The 20,732-nt window shown below is 41.6% G+C and overlaps 1 protein-coding gene and 1 long non-coding RNA gene across 6 annotated transcripts in view; one reads left to right on the top strand and one right to left on the bottom strand.

Moving 5' to 3' along the window:
• The window catches only part of LOC116790831, a 14,660-nt gene extending 1,526 nt beyond the window's left edge, over positions 1–13,134 (top strand). Inside the window, exons 3-6 of the long non-coding RNA XR_004358509.1 lie at positions 9,069–9,432; positions 9,645–9,758; positions 11,523–11,616; positions 12,996–13,134. This is a non-coding gene — a long non-coding RNA (uncharacterized LOC116790831). The remainder of the gene's footprint in view (positions 1–9,068; positions 9,433–9,644; positions 9,759–11,522; positions 11,617–12,995) is intronic.
• Positions 6,206–20,732, bottom strand: part of ATG4C (autophagy related 4C cysteine peptidase) — a 34,727-nt gene continuing 20,200 nt past the window's right edge. For 2 of the 5 annotated variants that reach the window (XM_032696243.1, XM_032696244.1), the window contains exon 12: positions 19,207–20,512. In XM_032696243.1, the coding sequence (XP_032552134.1) occupies positions 20,342–20,512 (171 nt within the window). In that variant the 3' untranslated portion in view covers positions 19,207–20,341. The other 3 variants (XM_032696246.1, XM_032696245.1, XM_032696247.1) reach the window with 3 other exon arrangements.

Raw genomic sequence — 20,732 nt, 5'->3', positions numbered from 1 at the left:
AGAGCTGATCAGTCTAATTTAGGTGTCTAAAATTACTGAAATGCAAACAATAAATTAGATGCAGGTTTTAAAGGAAATTGGATATTCAAAATCCTGTTCAGTGCCAAAAGCTACGGGTTAGTAGTAACAAAACAAGAAAGATTATAAATTATTTCAGCATCATGTAAAATCTCCCTGCTAGCCTTAGACCAAAGGAGGAAAATACAGATAATCTACCCAGTTCATATCTTGAATAAGCAAATAAATCTCCTAATGGGAATTATTTTTGAACAGAGATTCACACAATGCACATATTCCTTGTGATCCTTTCAAATGGTAGTGTTGCCTGAGCAGGCAAAATGCAGGAGTAAGTTGCACTGGTTTTAAATATGTTCATGTTTTAGCAAATGCTGCAACTGAATATTCTGCGACCAAAACTGCTGCACACAGGAAAAAAAAGGCCCAGTCAAGTCTTACTTCCATGTTAATTTGGGTTTATGTGGTTGGTTTACATATTATTAAAGCCACCCATCTGATCTATAACAGCAGCCCTGCTGACACTGCCTGACCCAGTGTGACAATCTGGATAGAAATTGTAGGGCTGGCTGTTCAATGTCTGTGACTTTAACAGCATTGCTTTGGGCCTGGAATCAATTCTCTCTGTTTACAGACCATTTCACAGCCCTTTACCTGCAACATCACTTGTGTCAGTCCCATAAATACTTTGGTGTATATAATGCTTGAATTAGCATAATGGTTTAGGCACAGAGCTTTAAGCACAAAGAAGGACATGTCAACATGTTCTCTTCACTTAAGCAATTAAGAGCCATTATGCTGCTTCAGTGGAAATATCATCAAGGTTAAAGACAATCCCAAACACCCCTCTAACCTTTTTATTCTAAGTCTAATAAATGAGGCATAGAAATTGAAATGTTAGTAAACAGTGCTACTTGCAAGCTCTTTTTGTATCATGTTTAATCAGACCTCTCATTCACCACTTGTGAAGTGTGAGGGAATGGGCACGTTAACCACAAGTCAAAAGGATTATTTATCCTTTTGCAAAAGCTCACCTCTCTTCAGAGTTTTGTTTTACATCTAATGTCGAGTTCTGGATGCTCTGACATGGCAATGTAAAAAAATCAAGTAAATGTAGGCAAAGGTAACTCATAGACTGGGTCACACAGAGTAATTCTTGCCCAAATCTTTCTTTGTATAAGTGGGTACTCTCCGATTTATTTTAATTTTTTTTTGAGTGTTTACCCTAGGCTTTGTATCTCTCTCTCTGTGTTACTTAGGAAAACAATCCAGTGGAAATGTGTTACCATATTGCCTTTATTTCTATTTTAAGCTGGGAAAATCCAGCCAAGGCCAGAACAGTTGCTCGTGGGTAATTCTGGTGAGATGCAGCACAGGGGAACCGAGGCACTGGATTTTCAGTGCTTGATTTTGGGGCGTCTGGGGGTTTGTTTGTTCTAAATTCATTCTCAGGACTCAGTGCCTTCATTCTGAAGGCTTTGAAAAGTCTTAGGAAAAAAAGGGGGAGAGAAATTGAGCATCTGTAGCAGAGAGAGAGAGAAACCCCTGGTAGGGAAAGGCCCAAATAGCACAGAGAAGACACAGCACTCCAACAACTATGTTTGTCTACCAAACACCCTCCTCAGCTAAATCCTCCCTTTCCTGCTGCAGTATTTGGAGTATTTCATGTTTGCGAAACACATGAGCTCTGTTGTAGGTTAACATAAATGTTGAAGATGATACAACTTTTATTAATGCTTTGATGAATTTTTAATTTTTTTATTAATGCTTTTATTAAATTTTTAACTAATGTTTGAGTCACTTCCCCAAATCTTTTGGAAAAAGAGAGTGGGTGGGCAGTGTGGACTCCCTGGGTTTTCTGAAGGCTGTAAAAATTAGACGTGAAGAAACAGTTTGCAGTGTCACCTCCAGTCTTAGAGCTTCTTTTCCTCTACTTTTTTTAAAGCATATTATTTTTATATGCTTTGAAGAGGACAGTTTGAATCTCTCTGATTTCAGTTTTCAAGAACCTCCCCATGGTCCATGGGAACTTGCTGAATTTTTGTGTGGATCATCTCATCCCATCTGCCCTCAGCTCCATCCCCTCCCTCTGCCACTCCAGGCTGGGATATGGCAGCAGCTGGAAATGGCTCTTTCACTCCAGAAGAGCTTTAAACAAATCTCACCTTCATTTTAATACTATCAGCTGAAGCTGCAGACCCAGCAGCCTGGCAGGAGGGAATCGCCTCCTTATTTTGTGCCACCCCTCAGGACCATCCTGGGACTGCCAAATTACAGCAGAGATTTCCTAGGAACCAATTAAATTGGGCTCACTTTTAAAGAGATCCAGCTATGGTAACTTTATAATTGAGCCATTTTGTTCTGCTCTCAATCAGCTTCAAAAGGAAGGACAAATTGCTCAGGTTGCAGTTTAAAATCTGACAATAATAAGCAAACATTAGAGCCTGGTTGGATCTGCTCCCAATCCCATATAATAACTTCCTTGGAAGGGTGGTTTGAGATATACAGGAATGCCTGGGGGCTGAGAACTTGATTTTGTTCTCCTCACAAGTCCTGTGATCCGCAGTCTCTCACTATATATCAGAGGGTGCTTGGCAGCTTCTCTTGACTAACCATGAGTGTCATCCCATCCTTCAGGTGAGAGGAGCAGGGAGCGTGGCCAGGCTGAGCTGAGGCACCAGTGCATGGCCATCCATGTTCCATAAATCATAGGGGTTGATAAAAAGCTGCAGATTCCTCACTCCAGGTGTACAGTAGCACCAGGGTTTCTGTTCCACATTCAGATCTCATGAGATCTCTCTTATCCTTCCCACAAAGTGATGTTCTTCCATTGCAAGTGTTGCTCCCATGTATCCTGAAGAAAATAGGATGGAGGAGAGTCATTGGGTGGAGTTTGGAGCTTGGATGGGAAAACTGTTGTAGAGAGATGAGAGTGATAGGGAAGGGTCACTGCAGAAAGAGGAACAGAGGCAGGACATCACTGCATTCCTAAGCCACTTTCCTGGTAGATCCCTAAGAGTCCCTTTCCTCTTCCATGTTTAGAGCTCCAAAGATTGAGTTTGGTACCTAGTAACACTTTAGCACCTTTTGAGGATCTCAAAGCAGATATTAATTAAGCTCCCAAGCACTTTTGGGAAGGCAGTAAACAGCCCAATTGCCACTTTATAGGAAGGAAATGACCAGCCAAGGTCATCCACTGAAGCTGAGCTTGGAATAGCATGGAGGTGATAAAACAGGGATGACACAGCTGGCTTTTTCCAAAGAGAGATGGCCCAAAATAAGAGCTCACCTGAACTTCTATTCAGATTTGAGGGGAAAAAATGTGCAAAGCAATTCATAAGAATTTATCCATCTACACCACAAAATCTCTTTTATATTTTCCAGCCCTAAATCTGATCCCTCTCACTCCATCCAATACAGGACCTGTGCTTGATGAATACACACAGTAGGTATTGTGCTCCTGGTGGGAGGCTTTGATTGGTAATTTTATTTTATTCTTCTAGCCTGATTTCCTAAGAGAAGATAATGTTAGTTCTGACATGTTTTCTGTGGCTAAGTATTAGCCTCATTTCCTCATTACCTTTGCTAGGACCAAAACTCCGTGGTAGAAATAAGAACCAGAGCAACCTCTGCCCCACTGTGGGAACTGTTTCCTCGGGCTGGGAGTAGCTCAGTAGTTACTTTCCAGGGTTGTGGGACCTACCACAACAAGTCATTCCATCAAGAAATAGAGAGCAGGCACAGCCACTACCATTCTCATTATTTTATCTCTCTCATTTGTCATTCAAACATCCCTGTCCACTTTCACCATATAAAAGCAGTTATAATTGAAATCATGTTCATGTGTTTTGAGGCAAGAGTGACTCCGTGATTATTTGACTCTACCCAGGCTGTAACAAAGGCTGCCACAGATGCTTATTCCACTTTCTTTTCTGCACAAAGAAATAAAGAGCAGTTGCACAAATGACATGTATGTCAATCTTTAGGTCACAATACTTCCTGCAGTTGTATCCCAAGTAGGAAACATTAAGCAAAAGGCATTTAAGAATTAACAGTCTGTACCCACGACAGGAAATGGAGTTTATAAAACAGGTGGATGAAAACCAGTATTCACTCGCATCACATTAAAGCAAATCCATTTATATTTTATTTCCTATACACTGACTTGATGTGCATTTTAACAATAATCAGGCTCTGCAGTTCCTGTAGGATTTGGGATATTTGCAGGCGGGTTGGTATGGCCTGGTAGGACTTCAAGGCCAGGTTGGATGGGGCTTGGAGCAACCTGGTCTAGTGGAAGGTGTCCCTGCCCATGGCAGGGGGTGGAACTGGATGAGCTTTAAGGTCACTTTAAACTCAAACCATTCTGTGATTCCATGTTGTGGTTCTATGAACTTCCATGTAAGAAATTGTCCATCACAGGAGAGAAGGGAGACACTGTCCAGAAAATTATGTACTATGTCAGCCAAGGGTTTGTCTGTCTACCCTGAATCCACACATAGGTCATAGGATTCTCTTGTAATGCCATAAGTTGTACTTCAGCCCACGGAAAAGTCAGTGCCTGGTGCTCCAGGCGGTGGCAGTTCCCTGGATTTTTGTCCAACTGCTCCCTTGTATCAGTATTGCCATCCTGGGTGCAGATTAACCATGATTGAAACAACGCTCATTGGAAGCCTTAAAACCTTAACCACCAGTTTTACTTCTAAAATAAAGTAAACTGCCAAAAGTTCTGATAAAAGTGACAATTTATATTTTTAAGTAGTACGTCCAGAATTTTCCTATAGCTGTAGACAAAGGAATTCTTACCCAGATAAGTATAAGAGCACCAATAAATTTAAGGTAGCTTATGCAAGTTAGGCACTAATGAATGTCATCTTCTGTTTTGTCATGAAAAAAGATCTTTCTGCTGCTAAAGGAGACTGATTTAGATTATGAATAGCTGTAGTGATTTGCAAAAATGGCTCCAGAGAGATAGACTGAGATTCCATATACTCATGGCACTTGAGGTTTCTGCCCTTTTTGTTGAAAATTAATTTGTCCTGTGGGTTATTGGATTCTAGCTCAGCCAATGTATATTGCTCAGTCATCACAAATTTACTTAAAATTTAGTGTAGCTGAAGTTCATTCAACAAGACGAAAGTCCACACTTGAAAGCTTCTAAAAATCTTTTTAAAAAACTGGCTGCTGATGTAATTGAAAGCACTGGGGTTGAGGTGGATTTACAAAGTGTTTTGCAGGTGTCAATAAATGGTTTATTATATTAGAGAGACTCTCCAGTTTCCTCTTCGGATGGTGAAAACAAATGGGTGGTTTCTGTCCCCTTGGTGCAGGGGGCTTTTAGTGGGTTTGCCCCAGTCTTACATTCCTAAAATGAGAAATGCCTGGGAACATATACTACAGCTTCCTACACTATTTCTTTAATTTGACACATATTCTTTTTTATGGAATAGAGAGAGAAACTCTGATTATAAAATGTCAAATGCCTCCCCTTTCATACCATTTCTTTCCTTTTTTTTTTTCACTTCTTTTTTCCGCCCCTTTCTTTTCTTTGTGTGCCTTTGATGTATGAGTAGAAATTTCATTTGTATTCTTGGAATCCCCATCTGAGTTTTCACTCTCACTTCTTAGGATTAAACATTGCCTTTGCTTGTAAATTTGATGACCCAAATAGGTTAAGGTTAAAAAAAAATTTCTAATTCTGTTCAAATCAGCTTCTTGTTTAAATTAAAAGGCTGTAACTAATTTGATTGATGGGTCCAAGTCATCTGTTTGCCCCACCTGGTGAATCTGTGGAATAGGGACTGGGGGTAAAGGTTTTCAGACACAAAACCATACAGAGGTAACTGGGGTGCAACACCCACGTGGGCAAGGATGTAAAGAGGGTGGTTAAAGAATAATCAGATATTATACACTCACAGCAAAGTGGCTTTTCATTAACTATACAGATAAAAATCTTCTCAATGAGGAATAATTCTCCTTATTTAAAGCTTTATCAAAAACAGCTTTATGTCTCTTTTAAATGATGGGGATTTTAAAAAAGAAAAATATAAAGGCAACTGAAACTGGTGGCACATGGGAAGAGATCATTTTATGCACAACCCCCACGGGTGGTTCCCAAGCAGTAAATCTATAAACACTTTGTTTGTGTTCTTTCTACCAGGAATTGTGAATTAAAAAAGACAAACAAGGATTTAAAATTCGGTTTAAATTCAATAATAAAACCACTTCATACACATCTCATTAAAATATGAGGAAATGGGAATAAAAATCTTCACAGTCCAAATCTCTCAGGTAGTTCAGGTGGCTATTTTTTATATTTCTTCTTTTTTCCCCTGGCTCTAGTGATAGATCTGAACACAAGTGATCAAGTTTAAGCTCTGAGACTCTCATCTCTTTGCTTGATACACAAGGCTTATACAATTGCAGGAAATGAAATACAGTGAGATAACCAAATCATGACACAATGGACTGGAAATTTTAGATTAATAAACCTCTTTCGGAAGAGAACTAAATAACTTTTACAGTTTTATCTGTGGCTATTTGTTTCTTTGAAGATTTATGGTCCTTGCAACAGATATGCATCTTATCCTTCACTCTTCAGATTAAAGGCAGATGATTTTAAACAGGCTCCTGACTGGCATGAGCTGGAATTGCAGATGATTTTCCTTTAAAAAAATACTAAAAGTGAACTTGCAAGTCAAATGAGAATATCATTGCATATGTCAGAGAGGGCTGAGGATAAAATCTACATGCAGCTAAACAAGATCTAATCCTTATTATCACAAGCAGGGATCCTTAGGCAGAGCTTTACCAGCCACGTGCAAACCCTTAACGAGGAATTACAACTTTTCCTGCTGCTGCTGCTGCTTTAATTGATTGATGCTAAAAGTTTAGAAACTCAAATCTAAGGCGCTCTCACAAAGCTTCTTTAACCAAGCCTTCCCTTTGAAAGCGGGCTCCTCAATTGGAACTGGCAGCCCACATTTTTAGGTTTCAAGCAGCTCTGTCATTCTAGGAGGAATGTGTCTGCCACTTCACACGATAGCCTGGGCTGAAAGACATGTACTTTGAATCAGAGAATCAATAGAACACTTAATGGACAATTAGGAGAACAGCTGTAGGACTGTCAAAGGCCCATCTGTACACGGATCCCAGAGCCTGGGCTGGACAGCGAGCTCAGCTCAGCGCCCCGGGGCACAGCCCGGCCCCCTCCCACCCACAGCTCCTGCTGATAAAGTATTCCTGTTTCATTACAAATTTTAACACGTGTAGAAAATTATGGAAATTGCTCGGGCCATTTGTCAACTTATATCATGTGAATTGATCAATAAATTTCGCCACTTTGTTGTTAATGTAGATAAATTTTGGCATTTAATTAAGCCACAGCGAAAACGCGGCCACTTTTAATTTCGGCAGATGCTGCCTTTTCATCTGTAATACAGAGGTACATTGGCAAATACAATTCAGCTAAATATTTATAGACAACATGACAATTCCTAAAAGAGTTATCATCAATGATCTTGGTTCTGAAGCAATTAGCATTGTTTGAAAGAGCTCGTGTGGAAAGCTGGAATAAATTCTGAGCAGCAGATGAAGTTCTGGCTATGCAGGTACATTGAATATATAAAGCAAATAAATCTACATGTTATAAACACTTATGCCCACACTGACTATTACAGGAATACTGTTCTACAGTATATATGGGTATAAACATGGAAGTGCACAAACATGGAAATATATGTGCACAAACACAGAAATTCTGACAAGCCAAGGTACAAATTCCCACATCCATAAATATTTGTGCTCTCTGTATAACATGTTTACAGATATCTCTAAATTAGACTTGTATAGTGATATTATCTTTTTAGAAAAAATATAATGAGAGAGACTGAGCTCAGGAAGTCACATCACAGAAGGAAACATCTCACATATAAACACTTTATGTAGGAGCACTAAGAGTTGACAAAAGCATTGCCGTTCATAACAATAAACATATTTAACTTTTTAAAATAACAACTAAATTTCTAAACCACGACAATCAGGGATCAGCCTTCAAACTTCCAGATATTTTTTAAGCACACACAGGTTTGGCCAGACAATAAGCAACATAAATGAACATTTTAGGCTTTCTATATGGCCTTAGGGAGCCCGGGATGAAATCCTGCCTCTGACAGCCAGAGGCCCCAGACACAGCACTCAGCAGCAAGACTTGACATGATGAACTGCTGAGGCTCATCTGAGTGGGGAGGGGGAGTGGGCCTGGTGCTGATATTTCCAGTGCCCCTGGGGTAGGAAAAGCCTTGAAATCCCATTGCTGGTTCTGCTATAATCCCCCTGATCGAGCAGGCTCCCGCCCTGACCTGCAGTTTTCTGCTACAGAACTTGTTTATCATTTAGAGGACACTGGTGCTGCAGCAGGAACTTGTGTAGGGAGAAGCCAGGGAACAGGGAAATCAGTGGTGCTCACACTCTCTGATCCTCATGAAGGATAGTTCAGCATCTTTCCACACTGCCACAATCCCATATTCCAGCACCAGGCAGAGGGCAGACATCCAGCACCCCTGCAGGTAAAATTCCTCTTGTTTGACTCCATTGTGGATTTCTCTGTTTTCACTGCTGGGTAAAATCATCCAACTTGACAGAAAGAAAAAATAAAGAGTGCACTCAGACACACCAATCATTTTTAAAGTGGAATCTCTGGGTTTGTGGATTTGTCACCACTGCGGCGTGTTTTATTTTCAGGTTTTCAGAGAAACTGGTCAGCAGATTTCCTGAAGTTGTTAGGGAGTGCAGGGCAGAAGACTGGAATACTGTTCAGACAGACTAACTGGCTTTTAGCCAAGGATTTGCAATTCACAGAGACAGAACAGGGAATCCAAATGCAGTAACTGTGTGGTATTTGAACCACAGGGAAATCTGGACAGGACAGAATATACTCCATAAATATAGAACATTCTAACCAAATCTTCAGTCATTGAAATTATCTCATTGGCCTTTCCTCTCAAAGAGAAAGCTTTGTCTCGGCTTACCAAGGCTTTTTTTGCATTTCACAGCATTGCATTTACTCTTCCTGGACTGGATCAACATGAGTTCATCAGTGCCTGCCCCAGATTCCTGTTCCTGATGGCACCACGATGCAGGATCTCCTCTTGCTGAGGAGCAGGTTTCACATCCAGGCTCTCAGTGCACAGAGATGGGCTCTCTGTGCCCAGTCTGCCTGCACAGAGATGGGCTCTCCTGACGTGGATACACTCCCCAAACCTCCAAAGAGCCTGTGCATAGGTACCTAAAGCACTCGCTCGTACACCAGGAGGAGATCCAGAGGGATGGTGATGGGTCTCTGCAGCTTCAGCCCACAAGTTGTAACTTGTCCATGACCTGATGTGGAGAGAGGCCTGTTGAAATCGTCTGTGTGAGGTAATTTTTTATCTTTTCCTGTGGCCTACGCATTTAATGACAAACTTTTTTCTGTTGAAATTGGAAGAAATTTGGACAAAAAGCAAACTTAAAGGTCTAAAAAATTCTCCTTCTCATCTGCTGCAGTTCAATGTCATGGGCACCTGTAGTGGGCCAATGGTGAACCCCAGTGCTGAGTAGTTGTGACATTCACCCTCTCTCTATTTCTGCAGAGCATGAAAGGACCCATCCCAACTCCTGGCACAGCACCAAGGCCCTGAACACCAACCTGGCAACCACAGATCCATCATGGAAGTTGGCCTTGCTGTAGTGTCTTCATGGGTGAGGTGAAAAATGCTTGTCAGTTTGAGGCAGCAGTGCTTGTTTCTGATGGAATTATATAGAATATTTATTAAGTTCTTCATGGTAAAGACCTAAACTCTGGATAGGAGGGGATCACACCACAAAGAGCAACAAAAAAGTCTATTAAACAATCTTTGTTTTTTAAAAAATCTCAGTAACAATGACCCTCATTTGTCTATTTCACCAGTGGAGCATTTTTGTGGGAGATCCCTATTTATCTGATTTATTAGAAATGCTCCATTGAGACAGAAAGCATTTTTCTAATAAACCTAGAGGTTAGCACCATTGTTTGCAGTACAGCTGACCCTTGGATTTGCTGTAAAACCAGAATCATTAGAAATGCTCCATGGGTTATATTGGAGCATTTCTAATGAAACAGAGGGTCAGCTCTATTGAAATAATGTAAAATATCCAGATTCATGAGAAAAACTCCATTGAAATGCACAGAGCGTTTCTAATAAATCCAGATTTTAGTGGAGCTCAACCCTGAATCCATTAAAACCTTATGAAAAAATAGTTCCTGAGAATGCACCTGAAGGACTTTTTTTCTGTGTTAATCTCTCATTTATTTTAAAATGTGTTGTAAAAATAGCAAAAGGCATCAGTGAAAATTTGTTATTTAAAGTCTGCCATTCCCTCTCCTTACACACGAGCAGAGGCACTGCTGGCACCAGGACACAGGCCTGGAACCCCAGAACCTCAGGCAGCTTCCAGGAAGAGGGATGAGAAATAACAGATAACCCTGGGTTTACTGTAGTCTGTCCCACATTAGGCACATTCCAAGTGGGAATAAGTGTTGTGAGAGTTACAGAGCTCCAGGCTGGAAGTGTCCGGAGAGGAGCTGCTGGTTGAGAGCTCCTGGGAATCTCAGTCTTTCCTCAGTGTAGAATTGTAGGAGGGATCCTGTTTTTCTTCACAGCCACTTAACAGGGTCTGGAGCATTGCTGGTGTTAATTCCCAGGAGATTGTTTCCTGGGAGTCTAAAGTGGCTTTACTCATAGTTGTAGCAGAGGATCTTCCCATGGTTTATGAAGGAGCATCAAAACTAAAAGTCTCACTAGGAGATACAGGTGTGATGCACTTTGGGCACATGTCCTGGGATGCTCCCAGGCACCTTGAGGTTTCCACAGTTTACAGGTGTAATGACTGATGGAGAGATTACACTGTCTGCACATAAAGAGAAACCACAGCCTGCTTTCCCCTGCAAATCAGATATTTATTCTTAATTTACAATCACAAGGCCAGCAATAGAATGAGATTTTTTTATTACTACCAAGCTCAGTTGGCTTTCTGTACCGTTTTTACTGGACAACACTATTCAAAGACTGGTGGACTTCCAAATTTACTTTAAGGCAGATTCAGCAGCTGTAATCTTCTAAAAGTACATCCTAAAGATGAGACGGTTCTGGCTTAATGCAGTGTTAGGCTTTGTCCTTGCCATGGAGCTAAATCACACACCCATGGCAGGTGACACCTTTAACCCACAACATAACAAGAGAATTAAAAGTTGGCAGATTTATTTTAAGGGCTTGCACGAGTCAGCCCCTCAGTGCCTCCCTTGGATGGTCAAACCCCTCCTCAGAGCAGAGTTGAAGAGAATTTTGTCAGTTTTGCAGATGAACTTCCTGGGAAAGTTGCTGTGGCAAGTTTTCACGATAATGATGGTGATGCTGCTGCTGCTCACTTTTCTCTTTTTTTCTAAGCTAATGCTTTATTATTGCAACTCTTACCTTCCACCTGCTTTACAGGTACAGCACAGTATGTACCAACCAGGTGCAACTCTGGGGAAGAGTTTGGAGAAGGGTTTGGATCAGTGACCTTCTGACAATCCCCTGCCCTGAGGTAACACATCCCAAAAACTCTGAAATCAAAGGCCACAGGGATGACTGGATTTATGGGCTCAGTCGGTAGACCCTGAGTGAATGGGTTCCTAAACCTGCTGCAGGAGGTGAAAGAGCTGGATTGCTCAGGCCAGGATTGATCAGAGCCATGTTATGTTGGGCTGTTTCTGGCTGATGATTATGATGATTGTCTAAACCTCAGGGTAGAGGAAACACCCGGAGGTTTGGACATCACTCTGTAAGAGAGGCAGCACCGTTTGAACTGTAAAACTCTCCCAGCAGCACCAAGAGTGGGAACTGCACTGAGTCCTGAGCCCTCGGGGGACCTGGGGACACGGGTGGGCTTGGCAGTGCTGGGGGAACGGTTGGACTCGATGGTCTTGAAGTGCCTTTCCAACCCCAAAGATTCCATGATTCTATGATTCTAATCCATGGAGCTCTGTAGCCCAGGTCCCAGCTTCAAAGCCATTGTAAGACATTACAAAAGCTTCTTTTTAGCTCAAGGGCACTGAAAACCAGCAAACCAGTTTTGGACAAAGGAGAACCTCCTCTGTGCTGTGTGACCTGACCCTCCCATCCTGCACATCCCAGGAGCTGCCACAGCAGGGGGCTGTGAGCAGGGCTGCAAAGCCCTCAAGCACCTTCCCCGTTTTGCAGCTTTACAGCCAACCTTAAATGTGTTTCAGAAGTTTGCTTTAAATTAGGCATGGAAAGACAATACATCCACCACATCCCCTTACAAGGCTGTTCAAGGAACTGGGCTTGTGTGTGTCATAGGGTTTTATAGCAACATTCTGTCTCCAGGTCCCCCTGCTTTCAGCAAACAGCGGAGGAGCTGGCTCACCTCAGTTCTGTTTATTTTATGAATGCACACACTCAGCTTGTCAGTTTATGGTGCTGCTTCTTTTGCTGCTTTGTACCCACTCACACACATAGATATAAAATGTATATGAAAAGTATATTATTATAATTCTATCTCAACAGATTTAATTCTTAAATGCTACATATACTTGTTTAATCTCTCATTTTAGAAGTAGGAAAGGTTAGATTATAACATCAGGTTAGCTCTCTTTGAAGCAGGTAATAATTAAGTTGATTCACTGTTGCAATTACTGTCAAATCCCCCTTAATTACCACGGATTTTATAGCAGCTTCATTATACGTCTGCTGTAATGCATTGTGGCCCAAAGGAGAAGTGTTGCAGGAAATTCTGCATAGCATGTATAATTCTAACCTGCAGTTAAAGCTTCTAGTGAAAGCCTCTGCACTAAATTTATCTTTTTTTGACACTTTCCCCCCTATTATTTAAGGCAGTTGAGCTGGAGTAACACCACTAAAATATACCCCTAACTTCCTAAGTGAAAATTGATCTCTTCACAGGTATTAGGGATAAAAATGGAGAAATTATAAAATTAGCAGCGACTGATTCTTGGGAAACTGCTCGGCAACAATGAAGATCACTTCTGGTCTGGTGTCACGGAGGGAGAAAACTTCTGCCCCATCCCGTGAGTCGTGTACCCCTGAACAACCTCTCCTCACTGGAGAAATCCCATTGAACACAGTTTTTAAGGCAGCAAGAATTTGCTGGAGCACTCTCCTATCCATGAATATTTTCATCCATTGTTCCTTTTACATTTTATAAACTGAATTTTCAAAGCAACTCTCCTTTTGAACTGACCTTCCCACTAACTTCTGGAACAACACAGCCTCGTGAAACTGCTGCTTTATGGCTCACGTGTCACTGCTTGTTTCCATTGGAAAAATCTTTACAAATCAGGGGCTGTAAATTGAGCCTGCAACAGTTCAAAACAGATAACTGAATAATGTGTCCCATGGATTCTCTTGCAACGAAGGAATTTACTCCCCAGCATACATTAGATGCAGAAAGGGCTCCAGTGTCAGTGACACTATTGGCAGCTGTGTTAACAGTGAAGGAGCTGGCTTTGTACAGCAGCACAGTTATTAAATTTCTCCAGAGACCATGACTCATTAATCAAATATTCATACATCTCTGTAAATACACACTGAACAGAGAATACCCTCAGAGCTGAGCATCCCAGCACAAGTGCTCTTTCATGTGTCTCTGACAGAGCCCTGAGAACATGCGGTCATGTTTTGCATTTCTAATGCCGTGTGTGCTCCGGAGCACCCTGATCCCTAAAAACAGAACACAAATGATCTTACTGATCCCAAGTGTTACACAGGCACAATTAAAATTGCTTCACTATGGCTTCATACCATCTTTTTAAAAGTGAGGACAGTGAATCGATTCTTCTGTTCTTTGTTTACCATCAGACAAGTAACTTTTTCCCATACGGATGCAGAAACCCAAGGCCATGCTCCTATTAACACAAGAATTTGTATTAGCATGGAAACAACAAACCAATGGTTGGACTGTGAAGGCCAAAAAATTTGATATATTTGCAAAGACATGAGCTTGGATTTAAAAAATGCTGTATTTTGTGTTCCCTCACTGCCATGCAAAGGCACATTTCACCTGCTCCAGGGCAGGCACAGACGCAGCTGAAGTTTCAGCCTTGGTGAGGTTGAGATCACATTTCAGAGCTGAAGCATCTCTGATCAGCTGAAGCTCTTCCCCATAAGCCTTTGAAACAATTCAGTTTTCTGTTGGAATTCCCCATCCTAATTCCTGTCCAGGACTTTGGTTTTGACTGTTGCAAGTTCTGATTTACTCTCCTGATTCAGGCTTGCTGTGGTTGAAACAGTCAGATGCCTTCATAAAGGTTTTTTTGTAAATGGGGATGATCACATTGCTGAATGTAGGTTTTTAAAGTTCTGAACTGTTGTGCTCTGCTGAACTCGAGGGAACAAGGGAATGGAAGGGAACAACCTGAGTCTTCAAGTCCAACTCATGGAAAGCATGGCCAGCACAGAATCCCAAATGATTTTGGTAAGAGCAGGAAATTTACAGATAAATCCTGGAAAGAGGTGAATCTCAGATTATATTCCTTTATAGTTTTTATAGGCTGGGACATAGAATTCACCTCTGGAACCAGTTCCTAATTGTAGATTCTGAAGGGAAATTTGCATAAAATCCTTATGGCCCGGTTTAAGGATTGAACTCTGATCCAAAAATACTTCCTTTTTTAGTTCCCTTCCTAATAAATACAGATGCTCTCACTTAAGCACCTCCACAGTTCCTATCACATTCATTTCAGTGCATTTTAATTTTCTTTAACAAGGCTTGACATTTACATTTTAGAAAGAAAATCCTCTCCTATATTTAATTAGGGCACTGATTGAGACAGGATGGCAATAAACCTCCTGCACTTCTGTGCAAGACAGAACCCCCATCTTGCTGCAGGAGCCAGCACGTGCCGAAAAAGCTGGTTTGGGTATCTGCTGTGTGTAAACAGCACGAGGCTGTACTTGGAATCCCCTTTGCCTCCTGTCCTCTCAATCCTGGGCATCCTACAAGTGATCCCACTCCCCTGCATGACCTTATCCACTGACCCAGCAAGAGGCTGGATGTGGATAATACTTAAAACATTGACTTTAATAATGTTCCCTTGGGGCACAGGGATTCACCAGGAGGATCAGTGTGTAGGAAAGCAGGAGATGGAAAGTAAGAGTAATGTGTGAATGCTGAGTAGAGCTCACAAAGCTCTGGCTTTAACATAGCCTAAACACCCACCAGAGCTGGGTGAAAACAGCAAACATTTATTTGAGCATCTTCTTGCATAAATAAAACCCTGCTGATTTGCTTTGATGGCATTTACGAGCACATTTATTCATAAACATTAGAGTGAGCAAGTTTTTATTTGCAGGAGTGTTCATGGAAAACAAAAGCCTCGTGAATTCTGGTGTGAATAAATACCAGAGAGCTCTCACTCGAGCAGGGCTCCTGCAGTCATTAAGTAAAGTTCTTTTTACTATTCACACCGTGGATCCAAACAATTACAGCTGCCCGTGAACTGCTTACAAACAGGGAAGGGAACTGTTTGTAGAGCTCAGCTCATCCAATCAGGCAACAGAACCATCTCATAGAGATACCAAATCACAGGGCCAAACCATGAGGGCCTGATCCTGACTCCCTCAAATGCCTCTTTTCATGTTTCTGTCAAGGCAAATAAGACATCAACATTTTAAGATCCCTTTATATAATGCTGGCACAGCCTAACCAAGCTGCTGGGAGGCTGTAACACCTTGGTGCTGCCAGAGGCTCCAGCCACGGGGATCCCGTAAGGAGTGCTGGGCTGAAATCCTGCTCAGTGTTGTACCTGACTGTGCTCCATGGCCTCCCATGCAGGCCTAGGGAAACGCATCCCATGGGAATCAGCTGAGGGTGGTAAAGGGCCACAAAGTAACCTGGCATGTTTGCCCTCTTGGAGGCTCCTGCGGCAGAAGAAGAGCTGGTGCTCCGGCCTCCCCAAAATAACCCCTCACCTTGGATGGAATCATTGCACAAACAGAACCCAGGATGGGCTGGATTTCAAACCTGCTGTTTGTGCTCATTTGTGGCATTATTGACCTTTCATAACTCACTGATGGTCGCTTTTCATCCCATCATTCCCTTTAAGAGATTGTCAATAACTCTGGAAATAAATCAGGTCTCTGGAGTGAGGCCATTTTCCTACTGTAATTAAAGGAGAACAGGAGATCCCTTCCATGCCTCCCCACACACCCTGTTGTGTCCTCTGGCTGCATTGGGCACAACTGAACTGCTCTGGGCTTGGAGGGGTGAGTTAAAGAAAAAAAACCTAAAAAGACAGTAACAAATCAGGGTGGACTCAGTTTTCCAGCTTTGCTGAAGCACAGGCAATCAGAGAGAAGGAAAATAAGTCTTTAAAGAGAGGCATCACAACCCCCCCCGGATGGGGCTTGGAGCCACTTGGTCTCGTGGAAGGTGGCCCTGCCCTGCAGGAGGTGGAACAAGATGAACTTTAAGGTCCCTTCCAACCCAAACCAGTCTCACTCTGTGATTCTGTGAAATAAGCACTTCTGCTGGTACCAGGTTCTGTTTCTCTCCAAGGTCAGCTGTCTCTACCAACATCAGTATATAAATCCCTCTCCTCAATGGCTGTTCTAGAAGTTTCCATTTCATGAGTCAGCATGGGGCAAAACCAGCCTTTCAGTCTCTCCTTTCCAAGAGCCATCCCTTGTGTCCCATGGAGTCCCAGTGTACCGGGCTTCTCCCCCAGTCTCTAGCCCAGTCTCAGACTCCGTGTTGGAAAATCGTCAGGAATGAGCTGCTGCCTTTGGTGAGGGTTCCCAGGGTCTCTCTTTTTAAAGAGTTTGGCAGGAGATGGGAGTGGCTGCAGAGCCAATGGGACAGGGAGGTGGTGGCAGGTTTTTCCCCACCGAGAAGCTGCAGAGCCAGGTCACACATGGAGAGGTCCTTCACCCTACACCACGAGGGCAACCTGAGCTCCCAGGACAGACACCACCACCCTCCCTGTCAGCTCTGGAAGTGTGAGGGGGTTTGGGCACTGCTCAGGTAGAGCCAAGGCAAAGTGAACCCTGAGGTCTCTCCTTAGTTTGAAAAATGAGGCCAATACCCTTGCTAGAAGTCCCAGGTAGTTATTGAGAGTCCTGAGGTTGGTGTCAAGCTGTGTGTTTGATACAATAAGCACACAAAGAAATGCTCCTTCTAAGGAAAAAGGCAGAAAAGAATAAAAAAAAAGGTTGTTGGGTGATGAAAAGCTCAGACTTTGCATCTCCCACCCTGGTTCCAACAGGCAGGTGAGTAATCAGCCCATGATTTGTGGAAGTCCTTTAAGAAAAGAGGCCACTGCTGGGTGTGTGAGTAACTAATGCTCATTTGGTTTGTGTTTGAAGGCAGCAGCAGCAACAGTGATGACACAAATTAATTGCTTGGTTTTCAGGAGCTAATGCAGACGAGGTAAAGAGAATTACTCCACGATTAACATAGTTTCCAATTAAAGTCCCCTGTAGTTACCCAAAAACATTAATTTCTAGTAACTTGGTAATTTAACTTCTGTCACCGCTATACACAAGTGTACCAGGGCATCTTGTGGGCTTGTCTGTACTTCAGCCCTGCACAAAAATCATGAAGAAAACCCCTGAAAATAGCCATTACTTTTTAACAATTACTTGTAGCAGGCTTCAAATAAAACCCACTGTGTTTTTTATCCTTTGTGGTAAACTAAAGGATTTGCTTTATTTTTAATTTAAATTTAGATTTAAATTTAATAAGATTTAAGAATTTAAAAATAAGATTTAAATTTAGATTTAAATTTAAATTAAAGGACCAAAACCCAGCTGCTGTTCTAGCACTGCTATTTTTCTTGTCCCTAGTCAAAAAGGGGGAAAAAATTCCCCTATTTAAATAAGTTCAGCAAAGGTATTTCAACCATTACATTTCTTTATCAAGTTGCCAAAAGCCTGGGACAATTGAAACTTCTATTTCACCCTTCCAGGAAAGCTTGCTGTTGGGATGGAAGAACTACATTTCTCTTTTTAACAATTCCATATTACAGCTTTTATACTTCCATTTGAGCATTTTCATTATAATTCCAGACCCAAGGTCATTCCTGCAGACACATCTAGCTTAGGTGGGTCTGTGCATGTGGAATTATTTTAAGGTACCTGAATTCAAGTGGAGTTGTGGAAGAAGGGAAATTTCTCCTTCAGTTCCCACCTGAGCTAAAGCTCCTGTTCTGCAGTGGGATGGGTGGTCCACGAGGTACCTGGAAGCGCACAGCACACAGAGAGCTACAAAGATTCCTGGATATGGAACATTCTCTCCAACTCCTCTCCCCCTCAGAGCACATCCATTACATATTTGTAAACTGCAGTGCTTCCCTCCCTCCCTCCCTCTTCAGCTGTACAGTAACAGAGCCACACAGCTCTGAGTTAAATCTTCCTTAAATCCATCCCTGCAGGCTCCTGATGGTTCTCCCTCTTCTTCTGTGCACTCTAATCATTTAATGCCTTCCTGGTGGAAAGGGAAGTAGAAAGGAGAGCATCAGTGACACCAGATTACACCAATTATCCCCCCCTGCTCTGTGACAGCAGCTTTTAATGATGCAGCATACGATTGCTTTGCTTTTTTAAAATGTGAAAGCAAAGTACAACTTCATGTCTAATTTCCTGGCCACTGTCACCCAAAGGAACCACTCAGAGGGTTTGCATTGTTTTTGCTAAAGCTACATTACCTTGTGCTCCACTAACCAGGAATTTCCTCCTTTTAGTTCTCACTGACATTCACAATTCTCCTCATTTTGACATCTAAATTCCATAAATACGTTGTTTACTCCCTCTTCTGGGCTATTAATGAAAAATATTAAGATCAAGCCAAACATCCTCACACACAGCTTAGAAAAAGTAATATTATTCTAATTACTACTAGGATTCAGCAGTGCAGAGGTTACTAATTTAGACAAATGTTATGTGGGTTTTTTTAATCTTGAAAACAAGTGAACACAATCTCATTTTGGCTTTTTGGAGTATTAATTAACACTGCTAATGCACACACAGATACAGACCTGATTTAGTTCTGCCTGAAATCATAAAAGGTGCTTTAATGAACACATGTGATGCTTATTATTTGAATCAGCAACACTTGTGCCTCTGTGTCTGAACAGCACTTAGAACAGGTAACATTTGGTTTACAACACAACAATAAAATCTGCCTTTATTGCAAATAAACAGAGTATTCACACCTTACAATATTGTTTTAGATGCAGGATTATACTCACTCTTAGAGGATCTAATATTAATATAAAAGGCACATGCACTTCATGTTTCCACACCTTTTTTATTTCCTAAGCAGCGTTAATATGTCTCTTAAATATTGCATTTACTTTGTTAAAACATTAAACTATTTCTGTACATTTGTTTGCAATCTGAGAACACACACCATCAAGTAATCATTTGTACAGTAACAACACGTATCAAAACAAAAAATCATAATCACAGCCCAGAATTTCTCACATCCACCCCCCTTTGCTTTGATTTAAAAGCTGCACTAGTAGGAGAAGCCTCACCATTATGGTAGTTGAAACAGGAAACAAACACTGCTCTCCTCTAATAATTGTCTGGAGCTGCTTTGATTGGTTGCAGTTAATATTAATAGTATAACCTTTAAAAATTGTGGGGAAAGGTAATACTTTATCTTCTCTCCTCATATTAAGGCTCCAAAGCAAGCTTAATGAGAAACCATTAGAAAATCATACTGCTAAACAGTACCTTAACTCACAATTCAGCCTATATAATGATGTCAGGATTGCAGCTGACAGTGACTCCTGATCCATCAGCCTCACCTTTCCTGCGTGGAGCTGCGCAGGACGCGTCAGGATGGCAGCAGGAACTCCTGCTGGGGCAACACAGGGGAGACTTGGACCCCTCCCACAGGATACAACTTCACTTCTGCTTACAAACAGGAATAACATGGTCTCCAAACCTCTGGATATGCATCCAAAACATACCAGGACTTGTCCTGGACTGAAGGACATGAGGGCCACAGGGTGGGATTTAGGGAACAGCCAAGGTTTTTAAGAGGGGAAGCCCAGGCTCACCTCAGCACACCTCGTTCTGAGCAAAGAGCGAGCAAAACTAATCAGTACATACATTAGTAAATGACATTTTAAAGACAATTAACATATAAAACATTATCATCTTTATGAAAATAGACCAATTTGACCCAAGCTTGCCTTTCTGGGGGAGGAGGACATGTACATTTTTATCTTTTAAAAGGCAAGTGTTCTCCTGGACAGCTGCCGATAATCTCGTGGAAAATGTCCTTAAAGCAAGACAAACTCCTCTGTACTAAATCTTTTTAATCTCTTCTTTTCATCCTCAGAGAAAAGGTCATTTTCTTCATGGAGTGGACTAGAAGCAAAGTCATAGTCTTTAGAATGACCCTTGACAAAAGTAAACAAGGGATATTTCTCCTTGGATGAAGATTTCAGCATCTACAATGTAAAACACAACCCCCAAAAAATGTTAATTGAAATTAAGAAATTCAGTAAGTAGTGATATTTCTCTGATGATGACTGCAAAGTAAAAAATGCATTGGTTGGTTATCTTTATTATCTCATTAAAACAGAAACATTGCACCATCTAAACATCTCCTCCTCCTATTAGACAAACATTTACTTCCATTTCTTCTTTAGGCCTAACCCTGTATTTTGT

This window comes from Chiroxiphia lanceolata, chromosome 9, assembly GCF_009829145.1.
Source record: "Chiroxiphia lanceolata isolate bChiLan1 chromosome 9, bChiLan1.pri, whole genome shotgun sequence".
NCBI classification, from domain to species: Eukaryota; Metazoa; Chordata; class Aves; order Passeriformes; family Pipridae; genus Chiroxiphia; species Chiroxiphia lanceolata.
Note: the sequence above shows the minus strand (reverse complement) of the source record. Positions and strands in the feature narration are given on the sequence as shown.